The 26,822-nt window shown below is 38.8% G+C and overlaps 1 protein-coding gene and 2 long non-coding RNA genes across 4 annotated transcripts; all 3 read right to left on the bottom strand.

Annotated features, from left to right (window-relative positions):
* Positions 1-582: 582 nt before the first annotated feature.
* On the bottom strand, positions 583-24,540 carry mapkapk5 (MAPK activated protein kinase 5). 2 transcript variants are annotated; one of them, XM_038308076.1, is made up of 14 exons: positions 23,723-24,539; positions 14,522-14,595; positions 11,776-11,851; positions 11,283-11,380; positions 11,089-11,197; positions 10,910-10,999; positions 8,616-8,711; positions 8,443-8,523; positions 7,680-7,867; positions 7,459-7,579; positions 6,531-6,661; positions 4,720-4,835; positions 3,022-3,126; positions 583-2,928 (listed from the first exon to the last, which is right to left on the bottom strand). In XM_038308076.1, the coding sequence occupies exons 1-14, from the start codon at positions 23,756-23,758 to the stop codon at positions 2,834-2,836; spliced, it is 1,416 nt and encodes a 471-aa protein (XP_038164004.1). In that variant the 5' UTR covers positions 23,759-24,539; the 3' UTR covers positions 583-2,833. The 2 variants fall into 2 exon arrangements, with proteins under 2 accessions (XP_038164004.1, XP_038164005.1); XM_038308077.1 differs by lacking the exon at positions 583-2,928 and having other exon boundaries at positions 3,098-3,232; positions 4,655-4,835; positions 23,723-24,540.
* LOC119798559 lies at positions 15,025-15,904 on the bottom strand. Its single transcript, XR_005282735.1, has 3 exons — positions 15,588-15,904; positions 15,436-15,502; positions 15,025-15,328 (listed from the first exon to the last, which is right to left on the bottom strand). It is a non-coding gene; the product is annotated as an uncharacterized LOC119798559 (long non-coding RNA).
* On the bottom strand, positions 21,432-22,171 carry LOC119798560. Its single transcript, XR_005282736.1, has 3 exons — positions 21,855-22,171; positions 21,703-21,769; positions 21,432-21,595 (listed from the first exon to the last, which is right to left on the bottom strand). It is a non-coding gene; the product is annotated as an uncharacterized LOC119798560 (long non-coding RNA).
* Positions 24,541-26,822: the final 2,282 nt, after the last annotated feature.

Here is a 26,822-nt window from a genome sequence, read left to right as displayed (position 1 = left end):
ATGGAGGCTGCAGGATTTTCATCATGTGACAATCCTGTTGTATCCATTCAGCCTCCAAGGAAAGGGTTGCAGATTATAGTTATCCTCTTTGTGCCACAGTTCTAAATAAGCAAGACTGGCACGTCAACACAACTTTACCAACATAATGGTGGCAGCATCATGATTTGGGGTTACTTTTCATCACATGGAACTGGAAATTAGGTAAGGTGCAGGAGGGGCTCAAAATCTGTTGATTCACCTGAAGAAAGATGGCTGTGAGCATACTCTTTTGCATTCTCTTTTGCAAAGAGAACCAGTAAAATATTGCTGACCCTTGACCCTCTCCAGGCAGATTTGCAACAGCTAAATCCCACTTAGCAAATTACTCCACATCCATATTTTAAGAGCTTTTGTTACTCAGAAGTACAACTATATGGCACTGCTGACTCACTTTCAACATGGCTGAGTCCTTGGTGTCACTGAAACACCAATTTCATGTAAGTATTGCTACCAATTTCCATTATTTTGAAATCAATACTACATAAAATGAATCATGAATGTGTATAGATATGAAACATGCCCTTTTTTTTTTTCCACCAGAGGCATCTGGATTTCAATGTTGTGGATTCGCAACGTGTGCCCAAACAGGTACCAATAGATGCTACATGCTTTATCTACTAGTTTGCCTATATTTTGAGCAACAGCTTAACAGAAACGGCCTTCTCAAGAGGTTTTGAATTGTCGGTTGAGAAAAAGTTGTCTCTAATTTTGTGAGAGAAATTTTTTTTTTAAATTTTGTTTTAATTTTTTGTTTGTGACATTCAAATAAAGTTAACGTTCATATCAGATTCAGTCTTCAGCGTTAATTTACCATTCCAGGCCACTGTTGCAAATCTGCAACATCCCAGAATTCATTGCATGTCAAGGTCTCTCTATCAAAAAAAAAAGTCTGAATTGTATATTACTACCACATATGATCATTTTCTCCAAATATCAGATTTTTCCTGCAACTACAACTTAATTTGAGCCTGAGAGGGTTAAAGACAGACTCAAATCTAATCAAAATGTGCTTCCACAAAGCATTAAACGGATGTACAAACCTTACCAGGCTAGTGTAGGTTTTCTTTTTTTAATTTAGATACTTGTTCACAAAAAATTGTTCATGTTATCCATGAAACTATAAGGAACTTCGTATTTCTTTGTTTCGTGTTTTTACATCGAAGCTGGACTTCTAGCGCTGTGTGAATAACAGATCTTCAGTAGTTTTAGGTTTTCAGTAGCATCTTCTTCACAAAAAATAAAAAATAGACAAAGGCCGAGGCAACTCTGAATTAAAAAGGCTCTTAGTTGACCACATAAAAAAAAAATCCCCTTTCTTAGCACATGAAGATAGAGCACAACATATTTGAAACCCTCATTCAGATGAAGCAATTTCATGCTTTATTTCAGTAACAACCAATTGTGGCAGAAAAAAAGGTCTCTGCACTTTTAGTGTCAGTTCTGGTAATGAGGTTTTATCATGTCTGGTAAGGCTCACCTTCAGCTAACATGAATGGTCTACAGCAGGCCTTCCAAGAGTCGGTCCTGGAGGGCCGCTGTCCTTCAGGTTTTAGAGATTTATCTGCTTAGCACAGCTGATTCTGATGATTGCAGTTCAGCAAACGCCTGTTAATCAACTATCAATGTAAATTAGCTGTGCTGGAGCAGGGAAACCTCTAAAACCTGCAGGACAGCGGCCCTCGAGGACCGACTTTGGGGATGCCTGGTCTACAGAGTAAAGAAACAGTAAAAACAGCCAGCATACCACTGAATGAACTCAACACCACCAGACCTCTACAGAACGCTAAATTCATCTGGATAACTGCAGCCATACTTTAAGGGGAGGATCTACCCTGCTACCTCCAGGTAGGAGGTACAACGACGGACTGAAAACCTCATTTCTGCTACCCTCAGCTTGGCCAACTCAATGTGAGGATGAACTCAGACTTTTTCCTTTACTGTGGCTCATGTCTGCACAAACACCCCCTAAAATTTTGACCTTTACTCATTAAACGTGATGCAACACACGAGCATTTCTGTCAGCAACGTTACTGATTTACAATAAAAGGCAAAACCTTCCGTGCCTCATGTGGATTAGGATTAACAGAACTTTTTCCAACTAATTATAATTTCAGAAATTGTTTTCTTTAGAATCCCACTGAGCTCATAAAACAAAGGTACATGACACTTTCTTTCACATCACTTTCCCATTCTTCCTTCTCCTACATATTAAAAACAGCAAAGAGGTCTACAGAAAAACTAAACAAATGAGACAATAGCTGTTATATACCTGCAGGCAGAGTGGAAGATCAAAGGTCACATCATAGACAGCTTCTCTAAAATTTAGTCACTATCAAGCTACCAGAAAGATATAAAATCTTGGAATTTTTTTAGTTCAAATAAATAAAACTTTTCAGAGTATAATTAAAGAAAAACAAAAACAGAGGAAATAATCAGGATAAAACACGACATCTTTGAAAACCAGCTAATAAAAATTCCCTCCCAAAAAATAATTTCTTTCACAGATTTCTCTTTTGTTTTAGTAAAAATGAAAATATATTTTTTTATGTTCTTTATAATTGTTTTTTTTTCTTCTAAAATGATAGTACCAACAAATCTGAAATATGTACAGCTGTACAGTAGCTCTTCCAGTATAGGTCAATTACAGGATTTTACAAGTGAAATCATCAAGGCAAAAAATAAAAATAAAATAACAGAACAAAACTGAACATCATTAGACATAAGAGTCTTTACAGATATGAATTTTAAAAAATTCATAATAAACAATAAAAAAGGGATAGAAAGTGAGGGTTGGCTAATGAGACTCTTGGAGATTCGTCTTTTCTTCGATGGCCTGTTTCACAATTTCAGCCAATTTCAAGCGGTCAACCTTATCGGAGAAAGATCGCCCTACAATAAACAAAAAAACAAAAATGAAATGAATGTCAGCAAGAAGGGATTTTCCTGTCACTGCTAGAGAAATCAAAGGAGAAGCATACAGACCATCCCAGCTGAGACCCTGCAGGCCGTCTCTCAGCAGCTTACAGTCTCTGTTGAACCTCCAGGCTTCATGCATCACCTCGTTCAACTTCTCATCCCTGTTTTCTCCTGGCCACAAAGAGGCATTTCGCAAAGTTAGTATCAAATGTAAACTATAATGCATATCTCATAATGAGAGGTTTCAATCATTTGTATCCATCAGCTTCCCTTTAAAGCTACAGTGTGTAATTTTCAGCGACATCTAACGTCCAGACTGCAGACCGCAGCAACATGAACGTCTCCCCCCCACCGCTTCTCCCCCCCAACAGTACGGCGAGCGTTACGGGACAAAATGTCTTCCACGACGTCGGAATCACCTACCTTCTCAAGTGATGAGGTTTGTTTACATACATAATTTTACAGAAAGTATTTCATTTGTCTGTGTAGGGTATAGACTTCATGTAGACTTTAGATAATAAATATACCCGTTATTTTTTCTACGTCGTTGTGACGTTTTGGTGGGCTGCTTTGCATGGTGATATAAACAAACGAAGTAATTGTAGTCATTAGTTTAACAGCGAGATTGTGTTCGCTAGAAGAATCTATATTCCCCGTTTACAGAGTCCAAGTCTTGTTTGTGGCACGGGGGTTACAAGGCGAGGAAGAGGGAGAGGAAGAGGGCGAGGGCGTGCAGCCAGGGCCAGGCGAGAGAGGGGTGCCAGCGGGGTGACTAGAGCAGAGGAGGAAAGGCTTGAAGATCTCCAAAGGAGCCGGAGAGAAGTAACCGAGGTATATATCCAGAAAATTATTTTTCAGAAAATGACTGAATCATTACCTATGAAACGTCAGGGACGTTGCTGAATAAGTATACTGGAGAGTAACAGCATCATCGCGCAGCATGTTATTGTTTTAGACAGGTCTGAGCATCCTGTACTCCAAAAACTGCAGTGATATTAGACAATTGTGTGTGTAGGATTAATTACCTGTCCAACAGAAAACTGGCAACTTGAGCGTCACTTTGAAAACCTTTTTCCCCCATCAGTGACTTCCATCGTGTAAATGCCGTGCCAATGTTGATCCGTGTTTTTTGTCGTTTCTTGTCACGATTGTGTTTATTCTCGTCATGTTTCCGCTTCTTAGATGACGGGGGTTCGGTGTCCGCCGCTTTTCGTTGTGATACAGAGTAGGCATGATCCTCCATTCGTCTGATGTTTGGCCACACAGTGCCAAACAGTTTGCAAAGTCACTCGCGCCTGCCGCCTTTGTTCACCTTTCTTGTTACTGAGGCGCAGTATACCTGCTTCTTCTTCTTCTTTGGTTTCAGGCAGACTAAACGCTTCTCAGGCATAGTACTGCTATCTACTGTTCAGTACCGTCTCAGTTCATCTCTCTCAACTTGCCGTAGTTATTTTCGAGCGTAATGGGAGATCTCGCAATCGCTAGTTTGTTGCCTCTGCGCTTGCCGTAGCGCAAAGATGTCTGCCTCCATGGCTGCGAGAACCGCTCCTATGTAATTATAAATAACGAATTCTAAGGCAACGCAAATATTAAGGTTAAGAGGCTGAGCTCGTAGATGATGATAAATAACATAGTTATGTATAATATATTAAATTTCTGACTTTATATCCCTGTAATTATTACACACTATAGCTTTAAATGTCAGACAGAAAAGGTCTTCCATCACACAGAGCGATGCGTGTTTGAGCGTTTTTAGTTCCTCACCAGCCTGTGGTAGTATACACTGTGCTATGACATCTCTCAGCTTCTCCAGAGCTACGTTGGTGTCTTCCCCGCCGTCCTCTGGGTCGTGAATGAAGAAACTATCAGTGGGCTTGGGACTAAAAGATCAAAAATAAAAGGAAAAGTGAATGTAAAAACAAAATCCCAGTTGGACATGTGGGAATGCTTTACCTTAGAATCTAAATCATCTACTAAATAAATCAGCATTTTATACGTTTAGCTACGTTGCAGTCAGGCTAATCCTCAGCATACCTTAGGTATGTTTGAACATTTGCTAATTCTGCTATGTTGGAGCAGCTAAATTGCATTAAGCTCTTTGTTAAAGGGGAACGCCATTTTTTTTTTACATTGGGCCCTTGATTTTACGATATTACATCATGTTCTACTCAGCCATATTAGTTTTGTGTCATTTGGAGCTGTTCTAAAGATATTCCGTGAGGTTATATCCAAGTAATGTCTTCCTATGGGCAACGACTTGAAGGCACAAACTAAGCTGTTCATAATTTATTCTTTATGGTACGCCAGCATTCATAACATGCAGGCAAATCACTGTCCCCCAGACATCTGCGGTTATATTTTTTATATTTATACATTTTTTTAAAAACAAAGCGGCGCGTGTATGATGTCATCCACGCGTGCCGGCTACCATTCATTCTTCCTGTCCCCTAAACTGCTACTAGTTTTGCTCACATGCCTGGAAGATATCTAGTGCTACCACCACAGATGATCTCTCTCTCCAAATGGAATTGAACGATTCAGATTAGCTAGCCGAATGAATAGAAGAAGTGGAGCGCAGCCGCCTGTGGCCCGGGCTGCCTGTCACAACTCCAGTCCGGCGTGCGGATGACGTCATACACTCTCTGCTTGGTTTTTAAAACCTATAAATATAAAAAATCTAACCGCGGATGTCTGGGGGACAGTGATTCCTACATGTTATGAATGCTGGCGTACCATAAAGAATAAATTATGAACAGTTCAGTTTGTGCCTTCAACTCATTGCCCATAGGAAGACTTTACTTGGATATAACCTAATGGAATATCTTCAGAACAGCTCCAAATGACACAAAACGCATATGGGTGAGTGGAACATGATGTAATAACGTAAAATCAAGTGGCCAATGTAAAAAAAAAAAAACGGTGTTCCCCTTTAATCTATTGGCTGCTGATTTTCCAAGAAGTTTATATGAGCTAAAAATATATAACATTTATATTTACTATACAAATGCCTGTTGACATCTGCTGCGGTTATGATAACCATTTAGGTTTTTACCTTGTGTAGAAGCCATGGCTGAAACACAGGGCTGCACAGCTAACCTAAATGAGTACTCCTCTATCACTGTATTTTACAAATATCTAAACGAGCCAAATCTTTTCAGGCCTTTTGTCTTATTCTCATACCACAATCTAATGTAAACAGTTTGGATTTATTTCTCTTTTTGGTTATTTAGCCACCCAGAATGAAGACGATCGATATGGACACTTTCTTTTTTTCAAGGTGATTTCTAAATTGCATTACCTTGGCCTTTAAAACCACAAAAAAAACTAAATAAAAACTTGAAAGCTAATTTAATTCATGAACTAATTTATGTCTTAAGCAGGTTTCCAGAGGCAGACATGAGCACAGCCCTTTGTTAAATCGCACAAAATACACCAAGTGTTTCACCATTGTTTTATGGTCCAGAATTAAAATACTAAATCATTTTAAAGTTCAATTTAAATATGGGGCCCAGGAACTGAGTCACTTCATCATTACAGCTCAAGTAGTATTCCAGTAGGAACAGGTGTATCAGTACCCCAGCAGTTTCCGCTTTCTGAGGATCGGGTTGTTGACGGAGTTCAGAGGCTTCAGGCTGACGTTCAGATCCTGTATTCTCATGTTGGCGAGCTGTTCTGCGTGAGCCTGCTGGATGCCTGCAACAACCGCCTGGACAGGGAGAGATCAGATCCACAATCAGATTCATTACACCTCAGTGAAAGCCATTTTCTTTTTCATGTGTTCAAAGCGACGTTTAAGGTGACCCTGACAGAGAGAGCTGTGACTGTCCGTTTCCCCCTTTATGTTTCTATCAGTGGACATGGTTGAAGGTGACTTCAGTGACAAAGTCTGTGAAAAAGATTTCTCTGCAAACCTTCTGCTCGGCCACTCTTCTGACAGCAACAGTCTCATCCTCACTTAAAAGACACTGCAAAATAATACCAAGGGTCACTTTTCAACCATAAGTGTTTCACTTCTCTTAGCTCTTGTAACTTTCCAATTACTTTTACCAAAAAAACTGAAATGTGTGACATATATCCGCTTCTAGTCCCCTTTACTTTAAACCCTGCAATAAAATTAAATGCCACTGAAGGCCATCTAAGTAGAAAACAGTGTTCAGCTTTTTGGGCCCAAAGCCTACATGGGGTTGTTGTCCTTTAGCAGGACCGTGGAAGCTGATGAAAAAAAAATGAACAGATGGAGCATAGAGCAATTCTGAAAAGATGTCCACCTTAAAGCGGGAAAACGAAACTTTACCTAAAGCCAAAGATGCAGCCCACAACAACCAATCTGCATGAGCTTGAGATATTTTGAAAAAAGAAATATAAAATAAAACGAAGCTTGATGGAAAAAGGACTGAGCATAAATAATAATACAAAAGCTCAGGTGAAGCCCCCCTTCACACTGATGGCAATAAGAAAGGGTTCGGTTGGAGATCTGGTCGAGAACTGCAGCCTCCAGCTCACCTTGTCCATCATCATCTGTGCAGACGGCAGCACATTATCCAACGCCTCGGTGCAGTTCAGCCAGGGGTGAGCCAAGACTCCCTCAATAGTCAGCCTCTCCTCAGGCTTTACCTTTAGAAGCCTACAGACACACACACACACACACACAAAATAAATTCCACTGCCATTTAATAAATGTATATTTCTTTTAAAAATCCCTTAAAAAAAAATCTAACTCTTACTTGCGTACAATGTCCTTGGCCATCTCAGATATCTGGCTCCACTCGTCTTCTGGGAAATCAAAGCTGCCCGTCATAATCTTCTTCCTCATGTCCTTAGGGATGGTGCGGCTGTGATGCTTTGAGTAGAACGGAGGATAGCCGCACAGCATGATGTAGATGATCACACCCAGCGACCACAAGTCACAGCTCTGCAGAGATAGACCATGAACCCATTTTTTCTTCTGTGCTTTTGTTTTTCACAAGGCAAGAACAAACCACACATCAGCATATTAAATATAAACCATCTCTACGTATCTTTTAAACACAGGGCTGAGAAAATAGAGCCATGTGCCTCACAAAATGTGACTTTATTTCTGAAGATTCGATCAAATTAGATTTCTTAATCAGCCTTTTTATACAGTTTAGTTTTTGTACTATTTATAATATAAAACTTGAAGCAATTATACATTTTTAGAAACGTTCTTCATCAAATAAAGCTTCTTTTAATCAACATTCATACATTAGATTTAAAGCCAGATTTAGACCCTAAAGAAGGCTCACTTTGCCTGAGGTTATGATCTGTATGCCATCAAAGCTCTGAATTAGGTCCTGATATGGTAGAAGCAGGATCCCAAAGAAATGTGAAATATGTTTTTTCTAAAGCATGAAGTCAGCAGTTTTTCCATCACAACTATAAAAACCTAAGTACTAAGTCAGACCTGCAGAGAATCAGCTCTAATCTCATTTTTACCTGAGGAATGCCTGCAGCTGAAGCGAATCTTACCTTGTTATACGTGTAAGGAGTTGGTGAGGTAGGTATAATTCCAGACTTTTCTTTCTGGTGTCTTCTTTGAGCCTCAAGTACCTGAACAGAAGTGATGATCAGTCATACATTCATCAAATAAATGAACTGTAGAAGATAAATGAGAAGTTGTTTAGCTTTTTCCCTTTTTCTACCTGAGGTGCTACGTAGTAAGGGGTAAACTGAGGGGTCGTCAAGTCTCCTTGATCGATTTTGGCAAAGCCAAAGTCACACAGCTTCACAGGTGCGTCCTGTGGGGCAGAGAAAGAAAATAAAACCTTCTGAACCAGAAGCAGCTTTGCATAGAAAGTGCAGTTCATATACAGCAGATCTATGTATCTACTTTAATATTAGAGAATCCACATACATTTTAGCCACTGGAAAGAAAAACAAAAATAACTAACTGAACAACAACTGATGGCAGTTTGGAGTTTCTGAGCTTGTGTGCTTCACAAGTGTTCCCAATTTTGAGGCTGATCTCTAGAGACCTCTCAGACTTTTTCTTATGGAGGGAAAGGCTGATGAACAGATAGACGAGTGATCAGTTTGATAAACAGACAGATGGATGAATGAGCAGATGGACTTAATACAGAAGGACGGACAGACAGACTCTAAACATTTTAGATAACGGTATTTAGAAACACACCTTCTTCCATACATTTTGATTGAATGTAGTGTATGTATTAGGGCTTTGTATCAAACCGAACGTTACGCTGCTCTCGGTTCAAACCACCCCATAACTGAATTGTAGGGAGAAGGATTTGTTTATCATTTCATGAAGTGTTTTTCCATCCCTCTGGACGATGAACTTTGCCCTCCACTTGGAGCAGCGTGCTTGCTATCCTGTTTCTAATAACTTGTGACATTATGGCACATTAGCTTGTAAAGCTAGATGAAGCACTGTCAGAGTCCTGCACAGTTCCAGCTTCACAAACCTGCCCAAACCAGTCAAGATGACCACCGAACCCGATCCGTCTCCTGCAGATATCTTCCATTCAAATCCAGACCCGACGTGTTAAAACATTCAGGTAAGCTGTACCCTGTACCCTTCCTTCATTTGCTCTTCCGTTTTCCTTTATATGTATGTTTTTTTATAGTTTTAATTTATAAAAACAACACATGAATAAACACATGCAGATTTATATTAAGCAGGAACTCGCTCAAAAATTTTTTAAACTGCTTAATAGTACAAATTAATAGATAGCTAAATAAATCACCTATGTCCACACATACACACAAGTTTTTATGTCATTTTCTCCCACAAAACAGCATTTTTTGGTGGGTTTGGGTGAATGATATTTGAATGATATTTGTTCAAGCATTTTTTATTCACGAGTGAACTGCAGTGATGTATATTTTTTTGTGATGAGGAGCTGAAATGAAAGGAGGAGCTGTTTCTGTTAAAAGCTGCTCTTAAAACCCAGATTGATTGATTTTATTGATCTCACAGTGGAGAAATTGACTTGTTACATCAGCTCAAATAGTCGAAGGAGAAGAAGAGGGTGCCAAAAGAAGAAAGGTGTATGGGATATATGCAGTATTGTTTTTTTTTTTTTTGTTTTTTTTTTAAGTAGAATCGTTATCCCAGGTTATATTACAGTGTGTTTACATGGGTATATATATATATATATATATATATATATATATATATATATATATATATATATATATAGTTATTGCACTGGGTGTTAAATATAGAGAAACAGGTTATTGCACAGGGACACACCAAAGGAGCGGCTCAGCTCCTCTACAGACTGGCGCAGAGGTTGGAAGGTGTTGTCCAAGAAGGATGTAAGCTTTGACAGCACCCTCCTCTCAGCCACGTTCTCCAGTGAGTCCAGTGTGCAGCCCAGGACAGTAGGCCTAGATGGTGATATGAAAAATTGTTTTTTGTTTTTAATTTTTCATTGTGTGTCATTGCGTCCTTGGGCAAGAACCTTCATCTGCATTGCCAACTGATGGTGGCACTATCGTACCGCAACCTCGCTCATATAAGTGAGCCCCAGGGCGGCTGTGGCTACAATGTAGTTTGCCACCAACAGTGTTTGCGTGAATGACTGAATGTAGTGTAGACGCTTCAGTCAAGTCTCCTGACAGGAATATATATATATATATATATATATATATATATATATATATATATATATATATATATATATATATATATATATTCAAGTCAGGATATATGAAAATAAAAAAATTTTCTCATTCAAATATGCCACAAAAAAAAACATCTGTGATGCAAAATTTTGTTAAGAAAAACACAAGACTGTTATTGTCTATGCATTTTGTTTTCTTCCATTATCTACTGTACCAAAAGAAAAACGGACCGTGACTGTTGTGTACCGTTACAGCCCTCATATGTACGTATGCTGACTTGACGAATTGACCCAATATAGTAGTTTAATGTCAGACATCCCCAAACACCTTTTGCGGAAATGCAGCTTACCAGAGAGTTATCTTTGAAGAGCAGGTTCTCTGGCTTTAGGTCTCGATGTGCAATATTCAAGGAGTGGCAATGAGCCAACGCTTGGCTGATCTACAGGTGGAAAAAAATTCCACTCAGTTTTCACAGCTTAGCTCTGCTGAAAAGCCCAGAGTTGGTGCTGGTATTAGGACCTTACACACCTGTTTGGTGACTTGACTGGCCATCTTTTCAGTAAAGTGCTTGTGCTGACTGATTCTGTGGAAGAGCTCGCCACCCTCCATCATCTCCATAACGATCAGGAGTCTTGCTCTTTAAATGAAAGAAAGTGATAAAGAGATGAAATAAGCACATAGAGAAGGCCCAGAATGACTTCTACAGGAGAAGTTAATGTTACCTTGGACTGGACTCGTGAGGGAACTGGACAGTGTTGGCGTACACCTCCAGGATTTGCACGATGTTTGGGTGGTTGGCACACATCATGTGAAGACGCACCTTTGTTGGAGAATTAGTCTTTTATATGGTTTTATTTTCCCTCACAAGGGGATAAGAGGAACACCGCTTGGCGTGTGATAGTTATCTGTTACAGTTTAATCACTGGTTATCAAATCCCCGTAGCTTGTTTTCACTTCTTCTCAAAGCTGCTTGATCAAAAACAGTTTGCTGCTAAATGACATGATAAGGCTGCTAGACACACTGTCTGCTGCAGAAAGGCCCTGATAGGAACAAAGAACTTCTTATTAACACAACAAAGCCGAGAAGACTGGGTGGCAGGGAAAGGAAAAACAGGAATTAATTAAGATTGATAACAGGCAGGAGGACAGAACAAAGCATGGTAATACTGGAAAAGACAAAACAAAAAAAAACAACACCAAGGACGGGGGTCGAACCTCATTTCTGGCCTTGGGGCGATCAATGAGGATTTTCAGGGCCAGGCGTTCCTGAGTTGACTTCTTCACACAAACTCTGGACAGGAAGGAGAACAGAAGAGTCAACCAACACGTTGAGCAGAATTACCTAAACGTTTATCACCCACATTGAAACCTGTAGTATCACAGCAGAGCCTCCATAGTTTAAAGAACAAGCCTTTTCCCCTCTCTCAGGGTGTCTTCTGTTTATACCATTGCTACTTAAATGATTCAGATTAACAAAACAATTTTAGCATCAGAATAACTTCATGTTCATTTATAAAGAGGATAATGTGACAAACCTAAAAAAAGATTTACATTTAGCCAAATTGGAGATTTGTAAGGTAACATCATTGCATCCTAGTATTACTCAAGTCTGTACTTCAACTAGGCCACTTTATTGCCTTTCTTGTCAACTTTTCTTTCAGAGTTTGCTTTGCTGCCATGTTTTAGATCATCTTCCAGTTTTCCTGAGCTTAAAGACACAAACTGATTGGAGGGCAATCTATTTTGTCTGAGTGGAGCGCAGAATTTATGTTCACCTCCATAACAAATATGATTCAGATCCTGAATAAGCAAAGCAGCTCCAGACCATTAAACTGCCACCACCGTTTTTGACAGTTTAGATAATGTTCTTTTTGCCCAAATATCTTTGTCTTGATTTTCTACTACTACTTCATGGTGTCAGACATTGCCTCTATGAGTTGGACAATAATCAGACCTGGGCGTGGGTCTACAAAACACACATTATATGCAGAGAAAATTAAAAACAAATGAAACAACCTTAATAGAAAACACGATGTCAATAAAAGTAGTTTACTGTTTAAAATATCACATCATCGTCCAATCCATCATTTCATCTTTCACATCATTGTAGGCAGAATAATTTCCAAAAGGAAAAAATTTGGGAAGCTTAAAATTTCCCTTTTCTATCTTTTGAAAATGAATTTTTTTTTTTTTTTTTTAATGCAAGGTATTAAAGGTATGTTTAAATTTTTTTTCTCCAAAAGACTCAATACTCTTCTAATTTTCAATAGCGGGCCATAGCTTACTATAAACTCTAATGTCTTTTGGTTGTTTTTTTTGTTTTTTAAAATAGGGCTTTAAGTGATAAACAGTAAGGTGGATTGTTGTAATGATTTCTTTTAAAAAAGAATATCATGCATGTCATTCGTGTTCCACCTACTTTCCTCCGATACCCTGAAATAAAATTCTAGTACAGCCATTTGAATCAAAGTCACCTAAGAATGGTCTTTAGTGTAATTTCCCCTCAGTGTAAAAAGCAGCTGTTCGATTAAAGCCTCAGAAGCGTGTTAAGAGAACATTGGAGAACAAACAGACCAGGACAGAAGCTGTGGAGAACCTTAAGGATAATAAAACCCCAGAATTGAGTGGTTCAGGTCCCTCCTGTCTCATGGTAGTTAGGGAGGAGCTCGATATCTATCATGATACTCGGTGCAATGTGTTTTTCTGCATCGAGTGTAGATGCATGGGAAAGGTTTAATGACAAACACGTTTTATTTTTCCAACTGTATAACCAGAGGTTTTCATTTACAGGTAATGAAGTTTCCTCCCTGGTTACAATTACACACAACTCTGTGTTGGCATGTCCCATACAACGGCCTTTGAAACAACACAGAACTTGTGGTTGTAACCTGAACAAAAAGTGACAACAAAACAAATTCACTTTAAACCTCAACCTTTAGCCTCACACTGCCCTCTTTAAGAATTACAACAGGAAACATTCTGCTCCACTTCATCGGCTGGAAAACAGAAACGATGCAGAATGAATCACAGCCTGTTTTTAGTCAGAGATGATGGGGCCATTTCTCAGCTTTCTCATCACTCCATGCTCAGATTACACACTTGTGAAATAACAGCTTTGCTTCTTTTGATCTTGACCTGCAATGGTTTCAAACCTAAGAATGAGCTGAAGGAGTAAATCATTTATGACTCACACCCTTTATAACTACATAGAAGCAGAGGAAGCTAATAAAATGCTTAGGAACCACTCATGTGAAGAAAAGGACTGACTTTTTTTAGTTTAATGATTTAAAAAAAGAATAAAATAGAGGAATAATCCCAATGGGAGATAAATTTAACTCAGAGCATGTGGGCCAAAGGGATTATTTGCACGCTTAAGTATTGTATCAGCTAAAGGTTTGGATTGAAGGAGGAGAGGAGAGGGGAGGACAAAGGACTTACACAACCCCTCCTTTGATGAATCGCCAACTCAAAAGCTAATGAGCTTTTCTTGCCTTTTTGAAAGAACATTAACGTTTATAGCATGATATGAAGCAATACATCCAAGGTGAGGAAAAATACGATACAAACAGTAGTTACGGTGTGGAAAGTTTAGATGTTTTTTTTCTTGTTTTTGGACAGCATACATATTTTTTTTGTCCAGTGAAAAACGTACTTATTGCTTATATAAAGCAGCATCCTTATCATTTGGTTAGAGCAATCAGAAAAATTATTTCCTTAAAAGGTGCCAAGCAGCATGCAACTCTTCCCCTCATCAAACCACAAAGATTTAGATTAGCTATTAAAAGCTCAATTCATATTACAAGCAGCCTGATTATCTGCACATGCAGAGGTTTAATCTCCTAAATAAACTAATATATCTAAATGAAAGCAGTTAAATCACCGGTTACTTTCATAGACTACTGATTAGATCTGTAATTTAAAATATGTCTGAAGCAATTAAACATGACGAATAAAAGCTCACCTCACAGGTCCGCTGATTCCAGCTCCCAATTTCTGCGTCCAGTTGATGATGTACTCATCCAAGATGGAGGCGTCCTGCAAAAAGAACAAGAAAACAAGTCAGAATCTTTATAATAAATATCTTCATGGGATACTCAGCAGTGATGTTGCAATTATAACTCACAGCTTTAGAAAAAAAAAAGTGTGTTACCATATATACAATATAAAAATAAAAGAAATATAAGTTGTAATGAATGTTGTTGAAAAAAACAGCAAAGTAAACAGCTCAACATGTGTTCTTTGATATAGTCCACCGAGTTTGGTAAAAATGAGAAAGATCAGTCAAAAATACTCAGTTTGTTATAGTAAACAAAAGAGGAATAACATGTTATTGGTTAGAATTAAATCCACAATCTCCAACAAGTTAACTTCCCCAAATTTGTGTTCTTGTAATAATCAGTTGTTTCATTTTGTGACGGTTTTTACAAGGTTAATTATTTTAGTTTTATTTTTTTTTTTAACAGGGTATTTGTCACTTTTTAGCGGTGCCAGTCAGGTATCCCTCCTGACAAGTAGGATCAATATATATAGATTTTTAAACCAGTCACACAAGGACCATACACTTTTGCGTGTGTAGACCCTTACAAATAAGGAATGAAAACTTTTCACAAAAAGACAACAAAAAATTAGGCTTAACAGTCCTTGTATTTCAAAAAGAAAAATAAATATATAGCCATCAAAAAATAATCACAAAATTCTTCTCCAAAAATAAATGTCCATTATAATCCAACGGATTAGGGCTCCAATATAGATTGCCCCACAGCAAGAGCTGTGAAATAACAAGAGAAAATAAAAAACATAAGTGTCTATACACAACAAAAGTCCTACAATTGCATAAAAAAACAGCACAAACAAACATACATAGAATGGACTTACAGGTCTGATGAGAAAATAATCTTGCTCAGAGGCAGGCGCTGGAACAGGTTTTCTGTTGTTGGTTTCACTAGATGAATATATTTAAAATTTATTTTATTTTTTGTAATGGGGCAAAATTATTAATTTATATTATCAGTAAGTATAGCACTTACGGAGGACCTTTAACTGTGATGTCACCGGCTTCCGGGTAATTGTGATGACACGTCAGCACGGCAGGAGCACAGAATGAAGTTTCTTTGTTTGTTTGGTTTTCTCCTTTTCCTTAATGATCGGTGGGATCCAGAACAGTGGCAAAATACTGAAAGCACGAGGGATTAAACGGCCTCGGACTGACTTTGTTACTGGTCGATAGAACGGAATATGCAGACGTAGTAGCAGCAGCTGTTTCTGTTACGCTGTCTGCTGAGACACTGACATTTTCAAACTGGAGCTAGGAGTCAGATTGAACAGCGGACCAATCAGGTAAGTGCATGTGTTAAATGGGCGTAAAGAAGGTGTGTCTTGAGCTGTGAAGAAGCAGGAGGGTTTATGAATAACGGTGCAGCCAGCTCTGTGCAACAAGCAGGTTGTCACACACCCCCCCCCCTTGAGAAGTCCCGAGCTAGTAGGGTGAAAAATCCTTTATACGCCTCATTCCTTCAATCTTAGATTTTCTCCAAGCTTGCTGTTTTGTATGCGATCAATGTGTTGACATTCTTATGAGAGAGGTAATTTAAATGCTCAACTCTCTATTAGAAGTTATCTACTTTTATTTAAAAGTCAGAAGAAGTGAAACCATGGAAATCTTCATGGTCGCTTTCCTCATGGAACAGTTCCTGAACTTTTCTGTGTTGCTCTTTTTCCACTTCATCTGCTGTAGGAAAACAAGGTTTGATCTGCGATATATGAACCACGCGGAGATCTTCTCCAGTATCCTCCAGAACCACTTCATAATTTACAGGGCCAGTCCTTTTCATGATTCTGTAAGGACCTTTCCATCGTGGAGCAAGTTTGGCCATAAAAGATTGATCAGCCTTTGATAAAGGGTGTGAACGAATCCATACACGGTCTCTTTCTGAGAAGTTTCCATCTCTTCTTCCACGGTCATAGTTGTGTTTCTGTCGCTGCTTAGCTTTTTTCAGATTGACATCAGCAAATTCACGGAGCTCAGCAATCTGTTTTACTGTAGCATAGACAGGTGTGTCAGGGTCACAAAGGGTTGGACTCAGCTCTGCATCCAAAGGCCCTTTCAGAGGTCGTCCAATGTTGAGTTCAGCTGGAGTCACACCAGTAGATTCATGCACTGCAGAGTTTAAAGCAAACCGAAATTCCGGTAGGTATTTATCCCAACTCTTATGTTTGTTACTGACATAGGATGAGAGCATAGCCTTGATGTTGCGATTAACTCTCTCCGTAAGGTTAGTTTGTGGGTGATATGCAGAGGTTTTCTTTGGTGTGAGATTCCATCTTTTACAGGTCTCCTCGAATACAGAAGAAATAAATTGTGGACCTTGATCAGAGAGAATGTATGTTGGCACTCCCCATCGTGTCAAAATCTCTCTGGTCAAGTATTGGGAAATTATTTCTGCAGTAGCTTTGCGGAGGGGAAACATTTCAACCCACCGTGAGAAATAATCCACAAAAACAAGTAGATGGACATTACCAGTAGAACTCCGTGGAAAGGGTCCCATAAGGTCCACGCCCAACATCTCCCATGGTGCACTCACCTCTGTCTGTTGCAACTTGCCAGGAGCTTTTCGGGTTTCAGGTTTGTACATTTGACAGACTTGACAGGATCTCACATAGTCCCGAACATCAATGCTCATCCTCGGCCAATACACCAAGGCTTGTAACCGTTTGTAGGTTTTGTATCGTCCAAAATGTCCAGATAAAGGGTCATTATGATTGTGATGAAGTAACTGTTGACGGAGTGATGGTGGAATATAGACTTGGTAAAGAGTTTTGTGTGGTAATTGAACAACTCTGTAAACCTTGTCTTCCAGGATAGTGTACTTTATTGTTGGCGACTCATGTACTGTTCCTTTGTCCATTATTTGTTGGTAAATGTTTTGTGCGAAAGGATCCTGCTGCTGAGCCTTCCAGATGTTCTCATCTGTCACTTGGAGTGGGTGAGAAGTGTCACGTTGCGACCGGAGTACGACAGCACAGGTAACTGGTGAATGGTCAGAGGCATTGATTGGGGCTCGTGACAGAGCATCTGGAACAGTGTTATACTTTCCTTTTCGATATTCCACTGTGAAGGAGAATTCTTGCAGACGAAGAGCCCACCGGATCAGCCGAGTGCTAGGTTTATGAGTTTTAAAAACCCAGATCAGAGGTGAATGGTCAGTCACAACGGTGAAGTGTCGTCCTTCAAGGTAATATCTCCACTTTTCAATGGCCCAAACAACAGCAAGACATTCTTGCTCAGTAGTAGAGTAGTTCCTTTCAGCTTTATTTTGAGTTCGGCTGGCAAAGGCCAGGACTTGCTCGGTGCCTAACCCAGTCTGCTGAGCTAGAACGGCTCCCAAACCCACATCACTAGCATCAGTATAAACAATGAATGGCAGTTTGAAATCTGGATGACCCAGAATGGGTGGAGAGACCAGGTGAGTTTTCAGAGCATCAAATGATTTTTGGCAAGATGGTGTCCAAAGGAATTTGACTCCTTTTCGCTTTAGAGCATTGAGTGGTTCTGTCAAGGCAGAAAAATCAGGCACAAAACGATGATACCAGCCAGCCATTCCCAGAAATCTTTGAAGCTGTTTAATATTCTGGGGTACAGGAAATTCTTGAATGGCTTTAATCTTGTCTGGATCTACCTCAACACCAGATGAGGATACTATGTGTCCCAGAAATTTTATGGAGGAACGGAAAAACTGGCTTTTCTTCATGTTGACTGTAAGGTTGGCTTCACGAAGTTTGTCCAACACGGCTTGTATATCGGCACTGTGCTGATGGTAAGTGGTTGAGTAAATGATGATGTCATCCAAATATACAAAACAAATTTTACCTCTGAGTTCACCCAATACTACTTCCATAAGTCGTTGAAATGTAGCTGGAGCATTTTTCAGGCCAAATGGCATAACCTTAAATTGGAAGAGGCCATATGGACAGACAAATGCAGTTTTTTCACAGCTTTCTGGATCCATGCGGACTTGCCAGTAACCACTGTTCAAGTCTAGTGTAGTGAAAATCACTGCTCCAGAAAGAGACTCCAGGATTTCCTGAATGTTTGGCAATGGATATGCATCTGTATGTGTGACTGCATTTAGTTTTCTGAAGTCGACACAAAAACGTAGTTTGGGGTCATTTTTTTTAGGCACCAAGACAACAGGAGCGGCGTATGGAGATGTGGATGGTTCAATGATGTCATTCTCCAGCATTTCATCTACATGCTCCCTAATCATCTGAAGTTTAGCAGGTGAGACTCGATATGGTTTTTGTTTAATTGGCACATCTTGAGAAAGGTAAATCTTGTGAGTAAGTACATTCGTGCAGCCCAACTCTGTGGTACATACATCAGAATTGTTACGCAGTTGGCATAACAATGACTGTTTCCCAAAGTCATCCAGGTGTGTAGTGTGAACTGCCCTCTGCAACAGTTCATCATTGGTCCCAAGGGCAACCAGAGTAGCAGGAGCCACTGCAGAGAAAAAGGCAAGTTGCTGATGGGGTTCATTTGGCCAACATGCAAACTCTTGAAGAAAGTTGTAATGTTGTTTTCTGTTGAACTTGAACCAATAACGTTTTTCTGACACATCAAACTGCAGGCCAGAGAGGGAGATGAAATCAAGACCAAGGACAGCAGGAAAAGTGAGGTTTTGAGCAGATAGAATAACGCATGGTAAGGTGATTGACTGTTTTTGCAATGTGATAGTGATTTCGCTCCATCCCAGGGGATGCCGTCCTTCACCATCAGCCAAATATAATGGTCCTCTCGTCCAAGGCTTTATCACTCCATTGATTTCATTCCATACTCTCTCATTCATCAGAGTATAAGAAGAACCTGTGTCCAAGATAGCAGCTCCTTTCCAGGAACTGACGGTGATGGGAACCATCAACTGAGAAGGCAGAGGTTTAGTTGTTGATGTGGCTGGAGAACAGGTTTGGTCCAGAAGTTGAGAGTTTGTGAGGGAACCAAGAGTCGCTGAACTTTGAGCTGATGGGAGTTGGGATGAACTGCTACTTGGCTGAGGGAGGTTTGGAGAAAATGATCGATTGTTACCACCATGGGGGCAAGTTGCTGGAGGATGATTTCCTTTACAACGCCAGCAGAATGGTTGGTGTGGCCGATTGTTATTTCGGTTGTAATTTGGTTGTCTTTGCCTTACTGTGTTTTCATTGTCATGAGGTTTAGGTTCATTTATTTTAGATGGTAAACTTGCTTGTTTCCGGTACTCATACTGTTGCTGATGTTCTCGATCCTTCTCTAGCTGTTGTCCCAGGCGGACAAGTTCATCCACAGTAGTTAGCCTACTACTCCTTAGCTGACTGGCCAGTGTTGGATTTATGTTTTTCAGAAGCAGCTTGACAATTTCTTCCTCTGAAATTTGTGGTTTCCAGCGTCTGCATAGGGATTGGTACATGTACACAAAATCTCTGATGCTTTCATTCTCTCCTTGGACTCTGGTCCTTACACGTTCTGCAAGCTCATCCTCATAATCTTCAGAAAGAAAAGCAGCCTGGAACTGTCTTCGGAAGTCAGTCCAGGTATGCACCTTGTGTCTGGCTACGTCCCACCAATCTCAGGCTGTGCCATGCAACACATTCCGTAGGGTAGCCATGAGTTCCTCATCAGTTAAGGAATGAAGGGCCAAATAATCCTCACAGCGTTCCAGATACTGCAGAGGGTCGGGGGTGTCTTCTAATTTTCCATAAGTTGGAAATAACAATTTAACAGGACTTTTCCCCAGGTCTCGACTTCTATTAAGTAAAAAGGTAGCGCCACCTGGTGCTACTTGGACACCTGTCATCCCAGGCTGAGCAGTAGATTCCCACCGGGGTTTGCTGGTAAGTGATGTTGTTTCTGGTAGGCTATGGTAGATTGTCTGTGCAGTTTGATCCATTTCTGTATTCTGTTGACAGGTTTGAGCTGGTTTGATTCCGGCTCTAATGTCCTCAGTCATAGTCTTTATGGATAGTTGCAAAGACATGAGCTCTCCCTTTAGGCGAGAAACATCATCTTGCAAAGTGGAAATGCTGGTTGTAACCGGGACAAGTAGCTTGCTGAATTCCTTTAGCAGCTCAGTTTGTTGATGCTTCAATCTCCAGCCAAGGGTTGCTTTTGTTTGTGTGAGTAAATACTCAAACTGTGAGTCCATGCGTTCATATTGTTGCTTTGCATTGACTTGAATGATTTCCTCCACATGTTTTATTGTTGAATCTCTCATATTGCTCATCTCCTTTTTAAAACAGGACTTTACTTCCTCCATGGTTGCTTTTAGGTCCAGAACTTCTGGTGCAGCCTTTGTCTCTGCTTGAACCTGCGGAGGAGGCTGTGGTGATAAAGGAGAACCCAACACCAAATCCAGACCAGTCAACTCCATGTCTAGGAGAGAGTATGCTGTGGAGCGATTAGGAGGCATTATCATTGGAGGGGATGAAGTGTTTGAAGGGGGCTCGATTATATTTTCTTCAGTGCTCATTTTTTATTTTTTTGTTATATTTTTATTTCTCTATATATTTTTATTATTTTTTTTTATTATTTATTATTTTTTTTATATATATATATATTTTTTTTTTTTTATTTGTCTAAGTGCTCAAAATGTCATTCCCTTATTTGTGAAATAAAGATGTCCCATGTTAGGTGCCAATATTTTATGTGACGGTTTTTACAAGGTTAATTATTTTAGTTTTATTTTTTTTTTTAACAGGGTATTTGTCACTTTTTAGTGGTGCCAGTCAGGTATCCCTCCTGACAAGTAGGATCAATATATATAGATTTTTAAACCAGTCACACAAGGACCATACACTTTTGCGTGTGTAGACCCTTACAAATAAGGAATGAAAACTTTTCACAAAAAGACAACAAAAAATTAGGCTTAACAGTCCTTGTATTTCAAAAAGAAAAATAAATATATAGCCATCAAAAAATAATCACAAAATTCTTCTCCAAAAATAAATGTCCATTATAATCCAACGGATTAGGGCTCCAATATAGATTGCCCCACAGCAAGAGCTGTGAAATAACAAGAGAAAATAAAAAACATAAGTGTCTATACACAACAAAAGTCCTACAATTGCATAAAAAAACAGCACAAACAAACATACATAGAATGGACTTACAGGTCTGATGAGAAAATAATCTTGCTCAGAGGCAGGCGCTGGAACAGGTTTTCTGTTGTTGGTTTCACTAGATGAATATATTTAAAAATTATTTTATTTTTTGTAATGGGGCAAAATTATTAATTTATATTATCAGTAAGTATAGCACTTACGGAGGACCTTTAACTGTGATGTCACCGGCTTCCGGGTAATTGTGATGACACGTCAGCACGGCAGGAGCACAGAATGAAGTTTCTTTGTTTGTTTGGTTTTCTCCTTTTCCTTAATGATCGGTGGGATCCAGAACAGTGGCAAAATACTGAAAGCACGAGGGATTAAACGGCCTCGGACTGACTTTGTTACTGGTCGATAGAACGGAATATGCAGACGTAGTAGCAGCAGCTGTTTCTGTTACGCTGTCTGCTGAGACACTGACATTTTCAAACTGGAGCTAGGAGTCAGATTGAACAGCGGACCAATCAGGTAAGTGCATGTGTTAAATGGGCGTAAAGAAGGTGTGTCTTGAACTGTGAAGAAGCAGGAGGGTTTATGAATAACGGTGCAGCCAGCTCTGTGCAACAAGCAGGTTGTCACAATTTCACCACTTAAAAGACATTTAAAACAAATTTTTTTAGAAAAAAATAGCAACAAAGGATATCAGGATCAGCACACCAGACCTGAAATCAAATTGAAAAACTGCATCAGCTTGTAAAACCTTGGATTGGTGCACCCATACACTTATTATTTAGCTCAGGACTACAAAGATTGTATTAATCATTTCTCAATACTTTTACAAGTCACTTTTCAAATTCAAGGAGACAAATATTATGCAGTATAAGTTCCTGACATTCCTAATGAGAGTCCTGTGCATTTTTTCCTTTCCGCTAGGTTGCTGTATCATAGTTAAACATACTTTATCGTTTGACCAGTGTTATCCTAAACACAAACCGTTCGTGGACAATGACAACTTAGCTGCCAAACACACATGCATCAGAAAGATTAGCCACTGCTGCCAACACAAAGGATTAGGGCGGTGTTCCACAGGAACCAGGGAAACTGAGGAAATAACCCAAGTTCTGCACAGAAATGCTATTTAAACAATCCCAAACACAACATAATACAGTCATATATGATTTTTTTTTTCATATCTTCCAGAGAATTCATCAATCTGGTAACTATCATATTTGTGACTCATTTAACCCTGCTGTGAGTGAAAACAACCACTGTATCCAGTCTGTTTTAAAAAGAAATGCAAACAGCAATCAGCTGATGGGGAAACTCCTGATTTTCTGCTTTGTTTTTTTGCTTCAAAGCTAAAAATAAATACAACCATTTTCCTTAATCTGATCAGTTAAAGCTCCAAAGGTTAGTGCTGTTAGGCTCTGAGTATAAACACCCTCCACTTTTTTTTTTTGCATTGATGTTGTTATAGATGGAAAACTGTATGTTCTCTTTTATTTAGGCTATGAAACAGAGAGAGAGCAAGGATAACAGCAGATAACAAGAAGGCTGAGCTTTTAACCATAGTCTGTTAAGGAACATGATGCTTTTGAAGGTTGGAAAAGGGATATTTTTAATAGTTTCTCAGATAAATAAAGGGTGACACTATTCAGTTCTATTATTTTCATAAAACAATATGTTTAAAGTGGTGTTTGTTTGTTTTTCTATAGTAAAAACGCCATCTAAACCAGCCTCAGTCAGTGGTTTAGAGTTAAACATCTTCTCTAGTTGATAAATTACCACCATGCCCTTTTTCAGTGCTTGGGTAAATGTGCAACAACTCAGGTAAACACCAAGAATCTGCTGTTTCTCAACTTTTACTGCTGGATCAGATGCCTGGACAGAGAAAAACTGGGGGGAGGAGCAGCCCTCAGGAGTTAGATGGAGAGTGTTTACATTTCTACTTTTAGTGTATTAAACAGTTTAGTATTGTATTTTCTATTGTATAGTCGTTGCAGTAATTTAAAAATCATAGATGATCAAAAACATTATGAATGACTGTATCTGAGCAAACAGCAGCTGACACTGATCACCTCCTTACCTTGATGAACTTTTCTGCATTGTGATCCTCCGTCATGATGCGCAGCTTCTGAAAGTCTCAGAAAGTTGGAAATAGGTCGCTTTTACTCTGATCCCTTCGCAAAGTCTCGGTTTTTCGCTGGATCGAACCGAGGCTACTTATATCACCACCGATAACAAGATAAGCCCATCACAGCAAAACGTCATCCGGCCACCGATCAGCCGTAGCCGAGTGCGGTCCGCTGTGAGACCCGAAGCCCGATCAGGCCAGCTCGGCTCGCAGCCTCGAGGTCCGACTCGCTCTTCCGCTTGTCCCGATCCCTGTGTAGTGACCATGTAGAGCGTCAAACTCTGAGCAAGGTCACCAGAAAAAATAAAGCCAAAGACGGAAGTCAAACGTGGACCGAAGCCCACCAGTTTCACCAGTTATTTTTAGCCACTAAGACTGGCTCAGTAACGGTTAGCTCTGAAGCTAACATCAGCCGTCTTCTCGATGCTGTCACAGTCCGACCAATTGATTACCAAACCACAGGCACTGAGATGGATATGACTGATAGATTAAAACAAATACTGATTATAAGAACGTATGGAGTGGTGGTACGACATACAGTGAGCACATCGCGTTCCCAACGAGTTATGTCGACAACATAAGTTAGCTATGTAGCACTGGTTAAAGACACGAATGATATTATTCTTTGTAAGAGCAGCAGAGGGACATTAGAAGCAAAAGGGGTCCAGTGAGTTCGACGAATGAGGTCAACCGGTTCTCTTTCCAGCGTTGGTCCAGACCGTCTCTGGACTATTTTGTTAATTCCATAACCCTTAAACGGCACCACTTAATAGGAGTCCTCCTAGAACGCCTGATGAAAAGGAATATCAAGTATTTTGGTTGTTTTTTGATTTTGAAAAAAAAAGAAGAACGAAAACAGAATTTTGGGGTTTATAGTCAACGAATTCTACCATCGCATAAAATTATATTTTTTTGCGAGTTAAGTTTTAAAATAACCTACTGATTTTTTTGGAGGCATGTACGAGGGCCCCTTCTCAAAGACCCACATTTCAGTGCGCATTCAAATTTTCTTTTAAGGGTTAATTAAATATTTATCATAGTTTGAACCGTATTTATTTGAACAAGAGGCCACAGCAACGTTATATTAAACCCAATATAATTTAAAATTGATATATTGCTTGAAACATAATGAATAGTTTCTTCCAAAATCTTTAATTTATTTGGATTTCACATTGAGTTTATGTGACAGACTAAAGTTAGTTGAATGACAGTGAAATGTGAGGAAAGGGGATATTCATCCTTTTATTTATTTATTTATTTTTTACGCACTACAATACATTTTTTATACATAAAAAACTAATTAGCAGGGATACTAACCGGTATGCTTTTTTTTTCTCTCTCATTAAATTAGGGGTACAAACTATCCTGTCCATGTTGTATCTAGTATCCCTCATCAAACCCACAATATGAGGATGCCCTTTTTATGGCGGGAAGAGGAACTTTGAACATCAGTTTAGTTGACTTTATTGGGGAATTTAAGGCAGACCTTTTTTGTGTTAAACAGTTTTTTTTTATTGAGGAATCATACATGAAAATTGAAACATTAACAATGCACATTTGTCCTTTTTTTATGTGAACAAAAAACATAAAGACAATACAAAATCAAAACCAAACGAAAGTGACATAAATTAACAAGAACATTCTCAACCCCCACCCTCTCTCCCTTTCAGGCAAACCTTTTTTTAACCAAATTTTTAAAAGAAACATAAACTCTTTCGTGAATAGCTGTACATAACATGATTTCTTTTCTCTTCCCAAGTTAATCTGCAGTAGGTATACTTTATGCAGTTTTTGTTAGCATGTCATATAATTTCTTTTTAATCACTTTTGCATTAATTGTACCGGTGCTTTAAGAAGTTTATAACAGAAACAGTAAGATACTGTTTAAAACTATGTATATCTTATATATATATCATATATATATATATATATATATATATATATATATATATATATATATATATATATATTAATGTGTCTAGCTTATGCAATTTCAATGCATTATGCCTTCAGTTATTATGGTTCATTTATTTGATAGCTCCTATTACAATTTAAAGATAAATATATTACATTAATGATTAAGATCTGCAGAATGGAGCAATAAATTAGAAGAATTGTTTAATTTCTTTTATCAACTGTAAGTAACATCTCCTCACATTTATGGCCACCCTATATTAAAAAGGACACTATAAAATCAGTCTCATGTAAAGCTGAACTAATCGCTGTCACTCATATTTCTTGTAAATAATGAATTGTTATGCTCAGATTACATTGCATGTGAATTAATTTCACTAATGTTTTATATTATCAGTGAAATACAGTGCAAGATGAGTTTTTAAAGGATGGATTATTTTGGCAGATGAAACGTAATTGGAGGGCAAAGTTAAATTTAATCGGGTTTACCCACAATTTTTTAAAATGGCTTGAGTGGTTTAGACACATTCAGTAGAAATTATGGCTAGACCTGTAGAATAAAGAACATCAATCAACGCAACAATCTCTACAGGAAAGGTACACACTATGTACTGATTAAAAAAAAAAAATCAAGAATAAAGTAAAAAATGAAGTCACTAATACTGATCAGTCTGTAAATTGTTACCAAGCAATTTTCAAGATTTTCAGACAAGAACCTCATGAGAGTCTCACTATTAAAAAACTGAGGATTCATATAACAGTGTAGAAGGTTTCTGCCAAAATTAGTGCAAGAGTACCTTAATGACTCATCCAGCGGGTCACGAAAAAATCCACAACAAAATCTAAAGCAAATCTCTTGCCTCAGTTAAGATATGTGTTAAGAATTCAACAGTTTAGAACAGACTGAAGGAAGGGATCCGGTAGAGCCGACGTGCTGCACGACCCCAAAAATTTGCCATAACTGATGGAAACATGAATTCTTCTCTTCAGTAGGAAATCCCTTGAAGACAAACTCTGATCTTAATTTTGTGAATTTAAGCTAATATTTCACATGCTTATAGGTCATAAAGCAGGACAGTGAACACACAAGCAAGTTTAAATCCAATGACTGATAGAGAAGGAAGGATTTGTATTGGCC

Source organism: Cyprinodon tularosa, unplaced genomic scaffold (genome assembly GCF_016077235.1).
Source record: "Cyprinodon tularosa strain WSP-4 unplaced genomic scaffold, ASM1607723v1 ctg63, whole genome shotgun sequence".
Classification (NCBI taxonomy): domain Eukaryota; kingdom Metazoa; phylum Chordata; class Actinopteri; order Cyprinodontiformes; family Cyprinodontidae; genus Cyprinodon; species Cyprinodon tularosa.
This window is presented reverse-complemented; position numbering and strand designations above follow the sequence as displayed.

Bases quoted from the DNA above. Each gene is read 5' to 3' on its own strand.
- mapkapk5 (XM_038308076.1), bottom strand. From the start codon at position 23,758: ATGACGGAGGATCACAATGCAGAAAAGTTCATCAAG. The intron at 11,852-14,521 runs GTGAGCTTTTAT...CTTCCTGTCCAG, and splicing joins GGAATCAGCGGACCTGTGAG to AGTTTGTGTGAAGAAGTCAA. The intron at 11,000-11,088 runs GTGTGTAAGGTC...TTCCACCTGTAG, and splicing joins CCAGTCAAGTCACCAAACAG to ATCAGCCAAGCGTTGGCTCA.